The 18405-nt window shown below is 46.8% G+C and overlaps 1 protein-coding gene across 1 annotated transcript in view; it reads right to left on the bottom strand.

Moving 5' to 3' along the window:
- KMT2C (lysine methyltransferase 2C) overlaps nucleotides 1-15686 on the bottom strand; it is a 229695-nt gene extending 214009 nt beyond the window's left edge. Inside the window, exon 1 of the mRNA XM_038755544.1 lies at nucleotides 15511-15686. Coding sequence (XP_038611472.1) covers nucleotides 15511-15686 — 176 coding nt within the window. The remainder of the gene's footprint in view (nucleotides 1-15510) is intronic.
- Between the last annotated feature and the right edge of the window lie 2719 nt (nucleotides 15687-18405).

Raw genomic sequence — 18405 nt, forward strand, 5'->3', positions numbered from 1 at the left:
TGGCCATTGACAGCCCTCGCAGGTATCACTAAGATGACACATGGCTGACACCCCAATGACATCATGTGTGTCATTTTGTGGAAGTACGTCTGAGACCACGGGAAACTAGAGCGTGGTCTCAGAGGGACATTTGCTCCAGAGCCCTTGACTTGCCCCCCGTGTCCCTCTGAACACGGGCACCTCTTCCGAGCTGTAGAACTTGGCAGCAGGAGCTGAGTCAGAGGGAGGTCTGGCACCGAAAATACAAATACCAGACATAAAGGCATCTGGTACCTTCTCTGCCCACCGAACAGTAGACGGATCTGCTCAAAATAAAACTGGATGGTATAAAAATGGATGACATGCCACCCAGAGTACAATGTTTGGCACAGAGTAAGTGCTCAGTAAATACTATTCACTAGGTAGTGACATCATCAGCAGAAAACAGAACTCGAGTTAGGAAACTTGGATCTAATTCTCAGTTCTGATAAAGGCGGAGTGACTTCATCGGGGCTCAACCTCTTTATGCCTCTTTTTTTCCCCCACCAGGAGTAGCAGTAATAATTATTACCGAGTGCCCACTGGGTGCCAAGCACTGTTCTAAGTGGTGGTACTAACTGCACAATCATGAGAAAATGAATACCTTCCTGCTTACCTACACCATGCATACACAATGAAAGGTTTTAAAGGCAATGGCTTTTATTGCTAACAAAAAGCAGCGTGACCTGATAGATCATGGGCCTGGGAGACAGAAGGACCTGGGTTCTCATCCTGACACCGACACTGGTCTGCTGATTGACCCTGGACGAGTCACTTAATTTCTCTGTGCCTCAAGTTACCTCATCTCTAAGACTGTGAGCCCCATGTGGGACATGGACTCTGTCCAACCTGGCTAGTTTATATCTTCCCCACCACCTGGTACAGTACCTTAAAAAAATGCTTGCAAAATGGTATGAGCTCTTCTAAAAAAGACTCTATAAAAATACAAAATCTTATTTGAAGGATCAAAAAGAGTTCCAGCCAAATTTTAAAACTTCTAAGGAGAAGTTCTTGCAGTGCATGCACAAACCAAGCATTCCAACCCCACCCATTCTAGTGGCATGAAACCCCCCCTACACGCAGAGACAATCCCAGCCAGGAAAAAGCTGGGCCTGGAATAGGGATCCTCCAAAAATCGGCACGAGGACATGACCCTCCCCTACTGCTGAAGGGGAGCACTGGATTAGAGAAGACATTCATGATTCCATCCATCCATCCATGGTATCGATTGAGCACTTACTGTGTGCAGAGCACTCAGTACTGTTTGGGGGGAGACGACAGAGTCGGTAGACAAATTCCCTGCCCACAAGGAGCTTACAGTCTACAAAAGTGGACTCTCCGGGGCCAGGCAAAAATCTCCCTAGCTAATGGGTGAGAGGTGGGCAAAGCATCAGTTCTCAAAGTAAAGTGCACTGAGAAGGACCCTTAAGGAGGCCTCTCCTAAGGAAGGAGCAGGCCAAGCTCACGTGAGTCAGGAGTGAGAGGGGGAAGCATCCCTGCAGGTGAGAGCGACAGGTACCTGAGCATCTGTTTGCCTCCATCAAATTGTTGGGCTAGATTTGACTGTACCCGAAAGGGCCTAAGATGGGAACCCCAATTATTATCACCACTCTAAGGAAAATGATCTTGTTCTAGGAGTTTCAGGGGTGAAGATTTCCTGACCTTTGCAAATTCAACTGAAATCAGCTTTACCTTTATATAAAATGACTTCATGTTTAAAGGCAGAGTCAATAAAAAAAAGCTTCCAGAAGATGTATATGTTTTAGACCGTCGATACACTAGAGCTCATTTTAAGTTCTTTGTGGGGAGTGAATGCTTAGTTCAGGATGTGGCACTCGAAAAGCACTCAAATATTTTTACTACTACATCCCCTTTGGGTGCCTGGTTCTGCACTAGGAATTTTTTGAGATTTCAAAAAGTCCTTACTGAATGCAATTAATCAATCAATCAATCAATCAATCGTATTTATTGAGCGCTTACTATGTGCAGAGCACTGTACTAAGCGCTTGGGAAGTACAAATTGGCATCACATAGAGACAGTCCCTACCCGATAGTGGGCTCACAGTCTAAAAGGGGGAGACAGAGAACAGAACCAAACATACCAACAAAATAAAATAAGTAGGATAGAAATGTACAAGTAAAATAAATAAATAAATAAACAGAGTAATAAATATGTACAACCATATATACATATATACAGGTGCTGTGGGGAAGGGAAGGAGGTAAGACGGGGATGGAGAGGGGGACGAGGGGGAGAGGAAAGAAGGGGCTCAGTCTGGGAAGGCCTCCTGGAGGAGGTGAGCTCTCAGTAGGGCCTTGAAGGGAGGAAGAGAGCTAGCTTGGCGGATGGGCAGAGGGAGGGCATTCCAGGCCCGGGGGATGACGTGGGCCGGGGGTCGATGGCGGGACAGGCGAGAGCGAGGTACAGTGAGGAGATTAGTGGTGGAGGAGCGGAGGGTGCGGGCTGGGCAGTAGAAGGAGAGAAGGGAGGTGAGGTAGGAGGGGGCGAGGTGATGGAGAGCCTTGAAGCCCAGGGTGAGGAGTTTCTGCCTGATGCGCAGATTGATCGGTAGCCATTGGAGGTTTTTGAGGAGGGGAGTGATATGTCCAGAGCGTTTCTGGACAAAGATAATCCGGGCAGCAGCATGAAGTATGGATTGAAGTGGAGAGAGACACGAGGATGGGAGATCAGAGAGAAGGCTAGTGCAGTAGTCCAGACGGGATAGGATGAGAGCTTGAATTAGCAGGGTAGCGGTTTGGATGGAGAGGAAAGGGCGGATCTTGGCAATGTTGCGGAGCTGAGACCGGCAGGTTTTGGTGACGGCTTGGATGTGAGGGGTGAATGAGAGAGCGGAGTCGAGGATGACACCAAGGTTGCGGGCTTGTGAGACGGGAAGGATGGTAGTGCCGTCAACAGAGATGGGAAAGTCAGGGAGAGGACAAGGTTTGGGAGGGAAGACAAGGAGCTCAGTCTTTGACATGTTGAGCTTTAGGTGGCGGGCGGACATCCAGATGGAGATGTCCTGAAGGCAGGAGGAGATGCGAGCCTGGAGGGAGGGGGAGAGAGCAGGGGCAGAGATGTAGATCTGGGTGTCATCAGCGTAGAGGTGATAGTTGAAGCCGTGGGAGCGAATGAGGTCACCAAGGGAGTGAGTGTAGATTGAGAACAGAAGGGGACCAAGCACTGAACCTTGGGGAACCCCCACAGTAAGAGGATGGGAGGGGGAGGAGGAGCCTGCAAAAGAGACTGAGAAAGAACGACCAGAGAGGTAAGAGGAGAACCAGGAGAGGACGGAGTCTGTGAAGCCAAGGTCAGATAACGTGTTGAGGAGAAGGGGGTGGTCCACAGTGTCAAAGGCAGCTGAGAGGTCGAGGAGGATTAGGACAGAGTATGAGCCGTTGGATTTGGCAAGCAGGAGGTCATTGGTGACCTTTGAGAGCGCAGTTTCCGTGGAATGAAGGGGATGGAAGCCAGACTGGAGGGGGTCGAGGAGAGAGTTGTTGTTGAGGAATTCTAGGCAGCGCGTGTAGACAACTCGTTCAAGGAGTTTGGAAAGGAATGGTAGGAGGGATATGGGACGATAACTAGAAGGTGAGGTGGGGTCAAGAGAGGGTTTTACAGCTTTAGAAACAAGAAAAAATAATGAAGATGTATAATAAAGGATGTATTTATGATCTTTCCTCATTCAGGTGGAAAAGAAAATGAAACCACTCCCTATGGGGCTGAAAATCCCAAACATATGCCTATACTACCAGTGAAATCTAGCTATACCAAAAACCCCCATAATGACAAAGCATCACAGTCCTCCAGCCAACAGGATTTTTACAAACCTGGCCCCCTTGAAGTCCAGTGCAATTAAATTGTACCTGCAGTTCAAGAGACTTAAAGAATTAAAGTAGTAAAAAAAAAGCTATTAAACAATACCATTTGACTAAACCTCCTAATAAGAATGGAGAGGGTAAAAATAGCATGAAAGATTAAAATGTAAACTTTATTTTGTTCTCAAAGAGGCTCAACGGTTTTTGGAGATAATGTTCTCCTCTAGCTCCCAACCTTCTTTTTTTGTTGTTCTTGTTTAATCAGACAGAATAGAAATTATGGAGCCAACAGATATGAACATTTTCCTGTACTAACCAAATTTGGGTGGTGGGGAGGAAAGGGTGCGGAGGGGCTGCTAAGAGTCCTTTAAGGAAGGTTCAGAAAACAAGACGTGGCATTGGCCATTTTCTGAACTGGTCAAAAGGGATATGCCAAACCATTAATCTACTGCAGTAGTCTCCCCTTCCTAAAGGAGTGGTGGGAAGATACAGATAAGAAAGAGTAAAAACCTGGTTCTCTCATTGCCCCAACATGACTTGTCACCATTAGCCAACTACTGTACCCGGTGAGTTGATACATTGTACTCCATAGCCACAAGAGCACCTCCCCACCACCACCTCCTTTTTTTTTTGTGCCTCAGTTTCCTGTTGCCTGCTTCATAGTAGGAATGGGAGACTCCCTGAGGCTGTTTGCATGTCTGTTTGTTTTTTAATGGTATTTGTTAAGCACTTGCTATGTGCCAGGCACTGTAGTAAGTGCTGGGGTAGAGACAAGCTAATCAGGTTGGACAGAGCCCATGTCCCACATGGGGCTCACAGCTTTACTCCCCATTTTATAGAGGAGGTAACAGACACAGAGAAGTGAAGTGACTTGCCCTAGGTGACACAGGAGCCAAGTGGCAGGATCAGAACTCAGATCCTCTGACTCCCAGGACCATGCTCTTTCCACAAGGCCACACTGCTTCTCTGATCCTCCTCACCACAACCCCTTGGAACAAGCGGTGGGATGTTTTCAGATCATTTTTCTTTTGTGGAAAAGCAGTTTCTCCCTCTGTAGCACCCCCAACTTCGATTTCACCACACGTCTGGTTGTTCTCCAAGTGGGGGGGAGGGGAGGGATGGTGTGCGCAAGTCCAAGAGGGCAACCTTCCAACGGTCTCAGACCACTCTATGGGAATTCCAAAGACACGGTGGGGAAGTCCTGTTCTAGAATATTCTCTATCTGCTGCGGATAGAGGGCTGCTTCTAACCAAGGCAGGGGATGTGTCGGTTTATTGTTGGATTGTACTCTCCCAAGTGCTTAGTACAGTGCTCTGCACACAATAAGCACTCAATAAATACGACTGATTGGCTGAATGACTGAATGAATGAGACTATAGTACCTCACAGAGCCCATTCAGATGTTGGCCCGCCAGACCACTTGGCCTGGTACACCAGCTCTGGCCCAGCAGAACACTACTGACCCAGCCCACTTGCTCCCATTCAGGAATGCCCCTCTGACTTCCCCGCTGCTTCTCTGGACCCCCTGAAGGGTTCCTCCATTTCCAGATCCCAAGAGGTACGTGAACTGTGCATGTGGCAACGGAAGCGAGGCAGAACCAGGAAGAGGCAAAGCCAGTGGCAGCTACCGAGCCCCGATCAAGCCCGCTGATAGGGAGCTAGCCCACGGATTTCGCCCCCTCCCTGCTATATGGCATTAGAAGTGAACAAGTGCCTAAAATCGAAGCCAGCCGGCTACCTTCTTGGGCTGGTCACTAAAGTCCAGACCTACGGGAGGGACAGGAGACCCCCTCATCAGCACACCAACTCACTTGAGCCTACCAAGGGTCCTGCTAGTCCATTCACACAATTCTGCCAGCAGAACCTTTCTTAAACATAAATAACAACCTCTGGAAGCAGGGTCACTCTCTTGGGAAAGACATTTTTTAAACCATTTTATACTAGATTAACTATTACTATTTAGATTTTTAGCTCCTTCTAGGGAAATTGCCTTTGTAATATTTCATGTGCAGCTCTTAATGAAACATTCTATAGAGACCTTTTATTTTTTTCACACAACCTTTGATATATTGCTTCTCCCATTTTTTTACTAGGAACATCTGCATATAAACAATACTTTCCTGGTATTGCATACCCCAAAATAAAAAATATCATCCTTTCTGGTAAAGGCAAATACCACAACCATTATTTTTTAAGTGTGGGGGAAAAGGATCTATGCCCCAATATAATTTTTTGCACCCTCTGCAAAAAATCACCAGCAGGGCAAAGGACCTAGCATCAAAATAAATGCCACAAGATCATTCTTCACTGAATTTTTTTCCTCAGGATGCTAAAGCAAAGTGCCACAGAAGAAACAGGCCTCTCTGTGCTTTTAATGTTACTTTTCAATTCTGCAAAATCTGAAAATAAAGAGCTGATTCCTTCTGCTTTGAAACTCAAGCTTTCTCCCCACCTGAGGGTTCCAGGCTGCTATCCTAAAAATGCTGAAACAAAGCCCAGTGAAAAGAGCGAGAATGGCTCCATTCCTTTTTGGCTAATGCTGTTGAAAAGTTGGGAAAACGGGTGCTGTAAAATCAACACAGAAGGGGAATGAGGCCTAGGAATATTTTTATTGTATTTATTAAGCACTTTGCCAGCGCTTAGAGCAGTGCTCAGTGCTTAGAACAGTGCTTCAGCGCTTACAACAGTGCTTTGCACATAGTAAGCGCTTAATAAATGCCATCATTATTATTAGTATTATTATTATGAGTCAAGCACTGTTATAAGCGCTGGTGTGGATACAAGTTCATCAGGTTGGACACAGTCCCTGTTCCACATGGGGCTCACAGTCTAAGTAGGAGGGGGAACAGGTACTGAATCCTCATTTGCCAGTTGAGGGGGAAACTGAGTCACAGAGCAGTTAAGTGCCATGCCCAAGGTCTCACAGCAAGCAATCAGCAGAGCCAGAATTAGACCCAGATCCTCTGACTCCCGAGCCCATGCTCTTTTCAACTAGGCCATGCTGCTTCTCCTAAGAATAATCACATTACTTATTAATCACTTACTACATGCCAAGCACTGTGCTAGGTGCTGGAGTAGATAATCAGACACAGTTCCTGTCCCACCCAGGTTTCCATAGTTTACGTGGGAGGGAGAATAAGTATCCTGTTGCCAGGTTAACAGATGAGGAAACCGAGTGACAGAGAAGTTAAATGACTTGTCAAAGACCATGGGTCAGGAAAGTGGCGGAGCCAAGGGACTAAAACCTGGGTCTCCTGAATCTCTATGCCATGTTCTTTCCACCAGGCCATGCTTGCCTCCCTAAGAACCGGAGGGGGAAAAAAATTCAAGTGTGAATTAGAGTCCAAAATGGAGAGTAAAGAGTAATAAGGGTGAGCTCTAGAAAGGAGGGAGGGCTGAAGTTGGGGTTCAACAGACTAAGCTCTTTGTGGGCAGGGAATGTACCTGTTTACTGTTATATTGTACTCTCCCCAGCACTTAGTACAATGTTCTGCACACAATAAGAGCTCAATACATATGACTGAATGAACAAAAGTATGTCCAGTCTAGCTGAGCTCCTAGATGTGACAGAATGAGGAGCTTTTGATAAATAACGCAGACAGCATTAGGGAACTGCGTGGGGAGCCCGCAGGGGCCAAGCACCGGCACGGCCCAGCCCAGAGCGCTCACGGCTCCGGCCGGACCCACCTTAGTGTTCCTGGATCGGACCTGTGCGACAGGAAACACAAAACAACAGGGGTGCCGTGAGCCTTCCCTATCCCTGCTGTGATGCTACCGCTCGTCTCGGAACTTCAGGCCCTTCACCTCCTCCATGACACAACCCCGGCCATGCCTCACCCAAAGCCGCTATCTGGACACCTCGGGGGAATCCGTGGAACCTGTTGAGTGCTTACTGTGGGCGAAACATTGTACTAAGCACTTGAGTCCGATAAATGAAGTTGGCAGATACACTCCCTGCCGGCAACGAGCTTACAGTCTAGAGGGGGAAAAAGCAATGCGGTGGAGGAAACACCGGCAAGGAACACTTTCCCTCCTTGAACAAACCTGACCCGGACTGAGCACTTCACGGGGGATAGGGGCTGGGGCTGACCTGATTTCCTTGCAACTACCTCAGCGTTTAGCACAGGGCTGGGTAAAGAGTAAGGGTTTAACCCATACCACAGTAATCATTATTACTATCATAGCAACGACCAACTGGTCAACTCAAGGAGCAAGGCCGCAGGGTTCGGGTGGAAGTCAGGTGCTTCCCAAGGATTCCTCACCAGAGCATCAGGACGTTGGTTGGTTATCGGAAATTCCGGCATAAGCGCTAAGGGTTTCTGACCATCGGCATCCCATTCTGTCCTTCCCACAAGGAGAGTTGGAAACTGGTGACACCCGCAGGAGATTTGCAGGGCGGCTGGAGAAGTGACAGTCAAGATGCACCAAAGTCAGTTTAGTTCCATGGCCGGGGGGATTAGAGAGACGTTGGCAGAGCCAGGCTCTCCTTACCTAGTCTCTAATGATTAATGATAATAATTGCGGTATTTGGTAAGTACTTACTATGTGACGGGGACTGCACTAACTGCAGAGTTACTGACCCCCGCACTTGTTAATAATACATAGCTGCAATTTATTTATTTATATTAATGTCTGTCTCCCCCACCCCTATACTGTAAGCTCACTGTGGGCAGGGAATGTGTCTGTTTACTGTTGTACCATACTCTCCCAAGCGCTAAGTACAGTGCTCTGCACACAGTAAGCCCTCGAGAAATACGAAAGAATGAATTCGGGTCAGACACACTCCCTGTCCCACAAGAGGTTCACAGTCTAAGAGGAAGGGTGAACAGACATTGAATCCCCATTTTATGAATCATCATCATCATCAATCGTATTTATTGAGCGCTTACTATGTGCAGAGCACTGTACTAAGCGCTTGGGAAGTACAAATTGGCAACATATAGAGACAGTCCCTACCCAACAGTGGGCTCACAGTCTAAAAGGGGGAGACAGAGAACAAAACCAAACATACTAACAAAATAAAATAAATAGAATAGATATGTACAAATAAAATAAATAAATAGAGTAATAAATATGTACAAACATATATACATATATACAGGTGCTGTGGGGAAGGGAAGGAGGTAAGATGCAGGGGATGGAGAGGGGGACGAGGGGGAGAGGAAGGAAGGGGCTCAGTCTGGGAAGGCCTCCTGGAGGAGGTGAGCTCTCAGCAGGGCCTTGAAGGGAGGAAGAGAGCTAGCTTGGCGGATGGGCAGAGGGAGGGCATTCCAGGCCCGGGGGATGACGTGGGCCGGGGGTAGATGGCGGGACAGGCGAGAGCGAGGTACGGTGAGGAGATCAGCGGTGGAGGAGCGGAGGGTGCGGACTGGGCTGTAGAAGGAGAGAAGGGAGGTGAGGTAGGAGGGGGCGAGGTGACGGACAGCCTTGAGGCCCAGGGTGAGGAGTTTATGAATGAAAAAACTGAGGCACAGAGAAGTTAAGTGATTGCCTAAGGTCACACAGCAGGTAAGTGATGACAGTGGGACTGAACCCAGGTCCTCTGACTCTGAGGCCCGTGCTTTCCCCCAGACTATGCTGCCTCCCGGGGACATTTGGCTCTTGTCCTCTGGGCTGGCCCAGGAGAAGACCTCCTTCCCAAATAATGCTAACCCCTTGCACCCCCTCACCCCCACCCCCTCTCAATCATTTAATGAAGCCAGTCATTTTAAGCAGCCCTGGATAAACGGCATATTGGAAGAAGAACTAGAGAAGCAGCATAGCCTAGTGGACGGAACACGGGCCTGGGAATCAGAAGGACCCGAGTTCTAACCCCAGCTCCAACACTAGTCTGCTGTGTAACCTTGGGCAAGTCACTTAACTCTATGTCTCAGTGACCTCATCTGTAAAATGGGAGAATAAGACTGTGAGCCCCATGTGGGACACGGCCTGTGTCCAACCTCACTGATTTGTACCTACCCCAGCGCTTAGTACACTGCCTGGCACACAGTAAGTGCTTAACAAATACAATATAAAAAAAAAAATTCCAAGAGTCAATTTCTCAATACCCAGGCCCTTGGAACAGTGAGTACAAAAACAGATCGACACAAGGCAATTGTAGAGAATTGTACAAATGATATTCGGGGAGTAAAAACCTCAACGGGCTAAAATTTCCAACTTAGGTTTTTCAACTTATTTCCATTATAAATTTAATTAATAGTAGCTATTGCCCTGGTAATAGTTAAGAGCCCCTGTAATAATAATGGAGGACTTTTCCTGAAATTCCACCACTTTCCTTGAACCTTCTCTCCACATCTGAAACTAGAAAGATGGTTGGAAAAGTGCGAAAAAGACTGTCCCTCCAAAACCTATAAAAAGTATTTTGCATAGAGGGGCTTACATTTTGAAACAAAACTAATGCAGCAGTCTTAATTCTGCTGTATCTGGGCATCACAGCACCCAGAGTATTCAATCGGAAGGAAACAGTTTTCAGACAAAATACCAGAATTGGAAAACCATTTTATGAAGTGTGCATGCAATATGGAAATCTATAGACACCTATACGATGTAGCATCAGAGCAACTAGAAAAATATATTCTCAAATATATTCATATAAAGTCACACTTAACATCAGTAGTTCCGTTTATAACAGACTATCCAGAAAATATTATATTCTCCAATACCATAAATCACTGTGTAAAAGGTCAAAAGAGTAATTCTACCAAAGTACAGTGAAGTCAGGTTAAAGAACAACTCTCTCTCAGATAAATGGGGACGTGCATGCTCACTGTCCGGTTTTCAAAATGGCTTTAAAGAAGGCTAAATCAAAATTACTATTAAGAAAGCTGTCAAGACTCCCACTTGGCCAGTTTTTATTTTGAGGAAGCCAGGAAGCATTTTATCAGTTACTACCTTGTGAGTTACTGCTGGCAGAAATTTGGGTAGGTTTTGGTGATACCATCTGAGAAATAAGCAGTGACACTGGGGATGACCAGAGACATCGCTAAAATACCGTAAAGAGCAATGTAACTGTACAGCCAGATTGCACAATTTCTCAATGTCCTTGGTTGGTGAAATGTTTCAAGTTTTTAAAACTGCTTTTCAATGTATCACATACAAGGAAGTAATACTGAATGTGCCACATAACCTTTTTTTTTTTAAGGAACCTTGGATGACATCAAAAAAAAAATTCCTCAATTCTCTCTTCAGCAGTAAATTTCAAAATGGCTTTACAATAATGATTGTCTGCAAAATAAAGTGCTAAAGGCATAGACAGGTCACTTACAGAGGTCAAAGAGAAATTCTCCATCCTCCAAAGAACTTTTCTCTTGGTATAGCACGATACAGAATTTCTCTTACCTCCTCAGGAAGGATCATGAACTGATCATTGCTGGTTATCATAAACAGTCAACTTGTATGTTAGTTTACAAACTCCTTGACTTTGGCTAATATGCTAAATTTGAAGAGCAAAATAAGATTAATGGACTTGTCATTTTTTTTCAAACTGTACATTCGAAATGCTTTACTTTAAATTCCTTGATGGAAAGCCAATGGGAAATATTAAAGTAACTTTGAAATAATCTCTGTTTTCACTCGCTATGAGGAGTGAAAAAAACAAGGGCTGACTAGCAGGCTGCCCCCTTAATCTTATGCAAAATTAGCAAACACAGGGTGAGGCAAAGAGGTATTGAGAGAAGATAACTAAAACAAGCAAACAAACAGATAAGAAGAAGGAGCATCTGACCAGGTAATTTTGGTTGACTGGTGAAGTCAACATTTGTTGAAACTGGGTATATTTTTTACCATCTCAGTTTTGAAACGGGATGAAAAACTTTTAAATAAGATTATAGCATTAGCATGTTAGCATGCTTAAGTATAGCATGTGTAAGTCTAATATTTCCCTGATTTAGTTGTATTGGTATCGAAATTCCAGCGAAAAGCCTTAGGAAACTACTTAAGGACATGTATAGAGGAGAAATCCCTTTTTTCCCTAATTTTAAAATAAAAAAGTGATGGGCAGGCCTATTACTTAAAACTGTAATTGTATGTTCACCATTCTTCACTGAAACACAACAAATGCTTATTTTAAATAGTTCTGTTAGCATATAATTCTTTTCTTTATGTTGCCACCCTGCTCTAACTCTACCCAAAATAATGTAAACATGTATCTTTCACCACTTACATCTCATTGTTGACATTTTACAAGGTTTTGCTTCATAAATTAATGGCCTGATTCCCATTTGCTCTGTGTTAGTTTCACTTTCTGGGCCCCATACCCAAAGACAACGTTATACTTGAGCTCAGACCACTGCAAAAGAACACTTAAAATAAAAGTGCTGGTTGGTATTTGAGCCCCCCAGTTAGTCTGGAACAGACTTTAGGAATACCTTTAAATAGCACAATGGTCATTTGAATATATCAACTAAAAAGTTGAAACTGAATGCAAAAACGTTCAAACATTGTTGATTCCATTTTTTTTTAAACAGTAAAGAAACACTACTGGGCTTGCAATGGAAGCTTTCCAAATTTAAGGATCGTTCTAATCAATTTCCATACTGTTGAGGTACTGTGTAGTCTTGACCATATATGCAGGTACTTTAATATCTGCAATTTAATTTATTTGTTTATATTAACGTCTGTCATCCCCTCTAGATTTCAAACTCCTCATGGGCAACGAATGTGTCTAGCAATTCTGTTCTATGGTACTCTCCCAAGCACTTAGAACAGTGCTCCGCAATAAATAATTGATTACTAGCTACCCGTACCTTTCCTAACGGTTTCCATAGTATGTCCAAAAATATATTTCACATCCCCAAACGGCCACTTCTAGTTCTATCATAAAAATCAGTGCTTTAGAAAGTACGTATCCTAGAGAACAAATAATATAAAATAGGAATTTCAGCAGCAGTTCCACTGCTGCAATCAGGAGTTTCAGTACTCTGACTCACAAAAATATTAGCTACCTTAATTAAATGTTAAATTTAGGAGGAAAAAAAATTCAGAACCGCTTTTGCAAACTTGCTATTTAAAAAGTGTAATAATGGCCCAAACCGCATACTAAAATATGCAACAACCCTGGTGTACAGAACCAAAAGATGAAAACGCACACTTTGTAAACGTCTGTGTAGTTAACATCCCACGATGATACACGGTTTATAAACAAACGTGTTTGAAAAAGTATGAGTGCTAAGAGTTATTTTTAAATGAAGCTGCTTCATGTATCCCTAACAGGATACATTCAATAAAAACCGTAACTCTGATCCTCCCCAATGCATGCTGCAGCATTACCATGCAAGGCAGAGTGTTTAAAGAAGCTTTCTTGACTTGCACCAAAAAGTACCCATTATGAGAAAGTGAATATAATATCACATTTTCCTGGTGGAGCGGTGGGGAGGGAGGGAAAAGGGTTGTTCTTCTCTTTCTCCCTTCTCCCATCCCCCAAACTCCACAAGCAGCTGGCCATCAAAAGACTGGGGCTTTGGGGACTGACGGCTCATATTCCTAAGAAGACGGTAAAGAAAGGCAAAAGGGGTCCAGAGACACAAGGTTTGGGGTGTTGCCACATGCCGACAACCGAGCCTGCTATGTCTCTGACAAGGTGTATTTGTTTTAAGACCCCCAATACGCATCACCTACCTAGTGAAAATATGCTCAGCCTATGAACTGAACCCATCGATGGTAGCACTCCATTACTGTCGACCAAGTTTTCGTCACTTTCTTCCACTTCAATCATATTACATAAGAATAGTTACGAGAGCATGTCATGTCACAGCTGAAGATGATGTTCCCAGAATTCTCCATACTGCTGAAAACCCACAGGAGCCCGAGTTGTCACTTGCACAAGAGCCCTGATTGCCTCCTCTCTGGAAGTCAGGAGAGCGGCCACGAACGGCCCCAAATAAAAAGCAGTAAACTTACGGAACTTCAGGTTTATTCCCGAGCAACATGGTCAAAAAAGGCCTTTTTCTGACCCTCCTCTAAATACTTCGAACTAACTTGCTCAACCACTAGTTCACCTACCCCACCTGTACGGATAATAGAACAACAAGAGAGACCAAGCTCGTAACTTTTGGGAAAATAAAATGCTTCTTTTTGGTGGGATAAGGGTGCTTTGGGTTGGGCTGTGCCATCGATCGCTGAGCAGTTTGGGCAACGAATCCAAAATAAAAGGGGGGCCCGCTTGAAGAAAGGAAAAATATGGGGCTAATGATCCAGCAGTTATGGAAGCAAATGGTTGACATTAAGAAACAGAATACATGGTTTGCCTCTCCCCTCTCAATTCCCCACCCCCCACCCCTACACAGACACACACACACACACACACACACACCTCCCTCCCAAATTGTGCCACCACGACCACCCGGCCAGGGCGGTTTGACAGCTCCCAGAGTCCGCGGGGGGTGTCCTGCTTTGGAATTTATAATAAATCCACCGAAAGCGACACCGCACGGACTTTGGGGATGTTTGTTTTCAAAACGCTCCCGCGAGGCCAAAACAAATCGAAAAGCCACCTCCCCGGGAGAAAGCGCTGGGAAAAATCCCCGGAAAGGGGCCAAACTCCAGGCAAGTAAAGTGTCCTGGAGAAACTGAAGAGGAGGAGACAACCCACCGGGGGCCTTATTTGGCCGGCAAAGGTGCAGGGGGGCTCCACTCAAGGGGGGGAAGGGAGGGCGGGGACGGAGATGAGGGCAAAAACTACAAGTCGGGGGGGGGGGGGAAGAACGAGAAAGAAGGGTCGGGGGGAGAAAATGAGTGTGTGTGTGTAGGAGAGGGGTCGGCAAAGGTGCAGGGGGCTCCACTCAAGCGGGGAAGGAAGGGGACGGAAGATGAGGGCAAAAACTACAAGTCAACGGGGGGGGAAAGAACGAGAAAGAAGGGTCGGGGGGAGAAAATGAGTGTGTGTGTGTGTAGGAGAGGGGCCGGCAAAGGTGCGGGGGGCTCCACTCAAGGGGGGAAGGGAGGGAGGGGACGGAAGATGAGGGCAAAAACTACAAGTCGACGGGGGGGGAAAAGAACAAGAAAGAAGGGTCGGGGGGAGAAAATGAGTGTGTGTGTGTAGGCGAGGGGTCGGCAAAGGTGCGGGGGGCTCCACTCAAGGGGGGAAGGGAGGGAGGGGACGGAAGATGAGGGCAAAAACTACAAGTCGACGGGGGGGGGGAAGAACGAGAAAGAAGGGTCGGGGGGAGAAAATGAGTGTGTGTGTAGGAGAGAAGGGCCGGGGACGGAAGATGAGGGCAAAAACTACAAGTCGACGGGGGGGGCGGGGAGAACGAGAAAGAAGGGTCGGGGGGAGAAAATGAGCGTGTGTGTAGGAGAGAGGGGCCGGCAAAGGTGCAGGGGGCTCCACTCAAGGGGAGGAAGGGAGGGCGGGGACGGAAGATGAGGGCAAAAACTACAAGTCGACGGGGGGAAGAAGAGAAAGAAGGGTCGGGGGGAGAAAATGAGTGTGTGTGTGTAGGAGAGAGGGGCATTAAGCAGACAGCGATGTCGCTCCCCCATCCCCCCCCCCAACTCCCGGGGCGAAGGAGAGGCTTGGAGGGGGTGGAATGGAGGTGGGGGGCGTCGGGGGAAGGGGGTGGAGGTAGGTGTGCGGTGACAGCTGTGTTGGGCGGCGGGCCTGGGGGGCCCCTTCGCCGGCCCGCCCTCCTCCCTCCCTCCCTCCCTCCCTCCCTCCGTGAGCCAGCCTCAACTTACTTCTTTCTGGCTCTCTGGAAAGGGGAAGCGCCATCTTTGCGAGGCCGGCCCCGAGGTCTTTTGTCTGCGGCTGCGGGGCCGGGGGCCGGGGCCCCGGGCTCCTCGGGGGGCGGCGGCGGCGGCGGGGGCGGCGGGGGCGGCGTTGGCTCCACGCTCTGGGCCTCTCCCGACGACATCCTGGTCACCGGGAAGAAGGCCGCATGGATCCCGCTCCTGCTCCCCGCGCGGGGCGGCTGCTGCGGCGGCGGCGGCGGCGGCTCCTCCTCCCGCTCCGGCTCCGGCGGCTCCTGCGGCGGCTCAGCTCAGCCTCGCGCATTTCCCGCAGGGCCGGGCGGCGGCGGCGGCGGCGGCGGCGGCGGCGGCGGCGGCGGCGGCGGCGGCAGGTCCCGGCCGGGGGGGGGACATGGAGCGAGCCCCGGCCGCGCTCGGGCAGCCCCACATAGGCACACACACACACACACACACACGGAGGCCGGGAGGAGGGGACGGAGCGCGGGGTGGGAGGAGGAGGAGGAGGATGTGGAGGAGGAGGAGGAGGAAAGGGAAGGGGGTGGGGAGGGAGAGGGAGAGGGAGGGTCACCCCCGGGAGGCCGCGACCGCTCGCGCCCCCGCCTCCCTGAGGGAAGGGGAGGAAGCCGAGGGGGAGGAGGCCGGATCCCGGGGTGGCTTTCCGCCCCCGCTGCGCCCCCCGCCCGGCTGGAGCTGTGCCCCTCCTCCTCCTCCTCCTCGTCGTCGTCGGTCAAGGCCCGGCGGCAGTGGCAGAGGGAGGGAGGGAGGGAGGGAGGGAGGGAGGGGGCGGCGAAGTTTTGACAGCTGCCCCAGTTGTTGTCGGTTCCGGGACTGAGGGAGGGAGGGAGGGAGGGCGGGGGGTCCGGGTGTGTGTGGCCGCGGAGCAGATAGTTCGGCCGGACGGGCGGGCGGGCGGGCGGGCGAGTGAGGCGCCTCACTGGGGGGCACGGGCTGCTGAGGGGGGCGACCCGGGGCGCGCGCGCACACACACACGCACGCACGCGCACGGCGGCCTCGACGTCCCCCCCTCCCCCACCTCCCCCTCCGCCGCCGCGCGTCGCTGCCACTCACAGCGCCCTGTGCGCATGCGCCCCCCCCTCCCAACGCGACGCCGCCGCTGACCTCACCCGCTCCCGCGCTCCCCCCTCCCGCGCGCGCGCGCCTGACGCGGCGGTGGCTCCGGCTCCGGCTCCGGCTCCGGCTGCGGCCAAACTGCGGAGCCGCGTGGTCCGGGATCGGGATCGCGCTGCGGCCCGCAGGAGACAGGGCGCCCCCTCCGGACGCACCGGGGACCGGCCCGGGGGCGCTTACATTGCGGTCGCTTAGGCGGGGCCGGGCACACTACATTTATTATTATTATTGTTATTATTATTATTATTATTATCATTAATTCTTATTATTATCATTATCATTATTATTACTGTTATCACTGTTATTATTATTATTGTTATCATTAATTCTTATTATTACTATCATTATTATCATTATCATTATTATTACTGTTATCACTGTTATTATTATTATTATTATTATCATAAATTCTTATTATTACTATCATTATTATCATTATCATTATTATTACTGTTATCACTGTTATTATTATTATTGTTATTATTATCATTAATTCTTATTATTACTATCGCTATTATCATTATCATTATTATTACTGTTATCACTGTTATTATTATTATTATTATTATTATCATTAATTCTTATTATTACTATCATTATTATCATTATCATTATTATTACTGTTATCACTGTTATTATTATTATTATTATTGTTATTATTATCATTAATTCTTATTATTACTAGCACTATTATCATTATCATTATTATTACTGTTATCACTGTTATTATTATTATTATTATCATTAATTCTTATTATTACTATCATTATTATCATTATCATTATTATTACTGTTATCACTGTTATTATTATTATTATTATCATTAATTCTTATTATTACTATCATTATTATCATTATCGTTATTATTACTGTTATCGCTGTTATTATTATTATTATTATTATCATTAATTCTTATTATTACTATCATTATTATCATTATCATTATTATTACTGTTATCACTGTTATTATTATTATTATCATTAATTCTTATTATTACTATCATTATTATCATTATCATTATTATTACTGTTATCACTGTTATTATTATTGCTATTATTATTGCTATTATTGTTATTATTGTTGTTGTTATTATTATTATTATTATTATTATTCTAGACTGTAGCCCACTGTTGGGTAGGGACCGTCTCTCTATGTTGCCAACTTGGACTTCCCAAGCGCTTAGTACAGTGCTCTGTACACAGTAAGCGCTCAATAAATGCGATTTGATTGATTGATTGAACTCCCCTTAACTTCCCCACAGCACCTGTATATATGTTTGTACATATTTATTACTCTATTTATTTTTCTTGTACCCATCCTATTTATTTTATTTTGTTAGTATGTTTGGTTTTGTTCTCTGTCTCCCCCTTCTAGACTGTGAGCCCACTGTTGGGTAGGGACTGTCTCTAGATGTTGCCAACTTGCACTTCCCAAGCGCTTAGTCCAGTGCTCTGCACACAGTGAGCGCTCAATAAATACGACTGGATTGATTGATTAACTCCCCTTAACTTCCCCACAGCACCCGTATATATCTATATATGTTTGTACATATTTATTACTCTATTTTTCTTGTACATATCTATTCTATTTATTTTATTTTGTTAGTAAATTTGGTTTTGTTCTCTGTCTCCCCCTTTTAGACTATGAGCCCACTGTTGGGTAGGGACCGTCTCTATATGTTGCCAACTTGGACTTCCCAAGCGCTTAGTCCAGTGCTCTGCACACAGTGAGCGCTCAATAAATATGATTTGATT

This window comes from Tachyglossus aculeatus, chromosome 13, assembly GCF_015852505.1.
Source record: "Tachyglossus aculeatus isolate mTacAcu1 chromosome 13, mTacAcu1.pri, whole genome shotgun sequence".
NCBI lineage: Eukaryota > Metazoa > Chordata > Mammalia > Monotremata > Tachyglossidae > Tachyglossus > Tachyglossus aculeatus.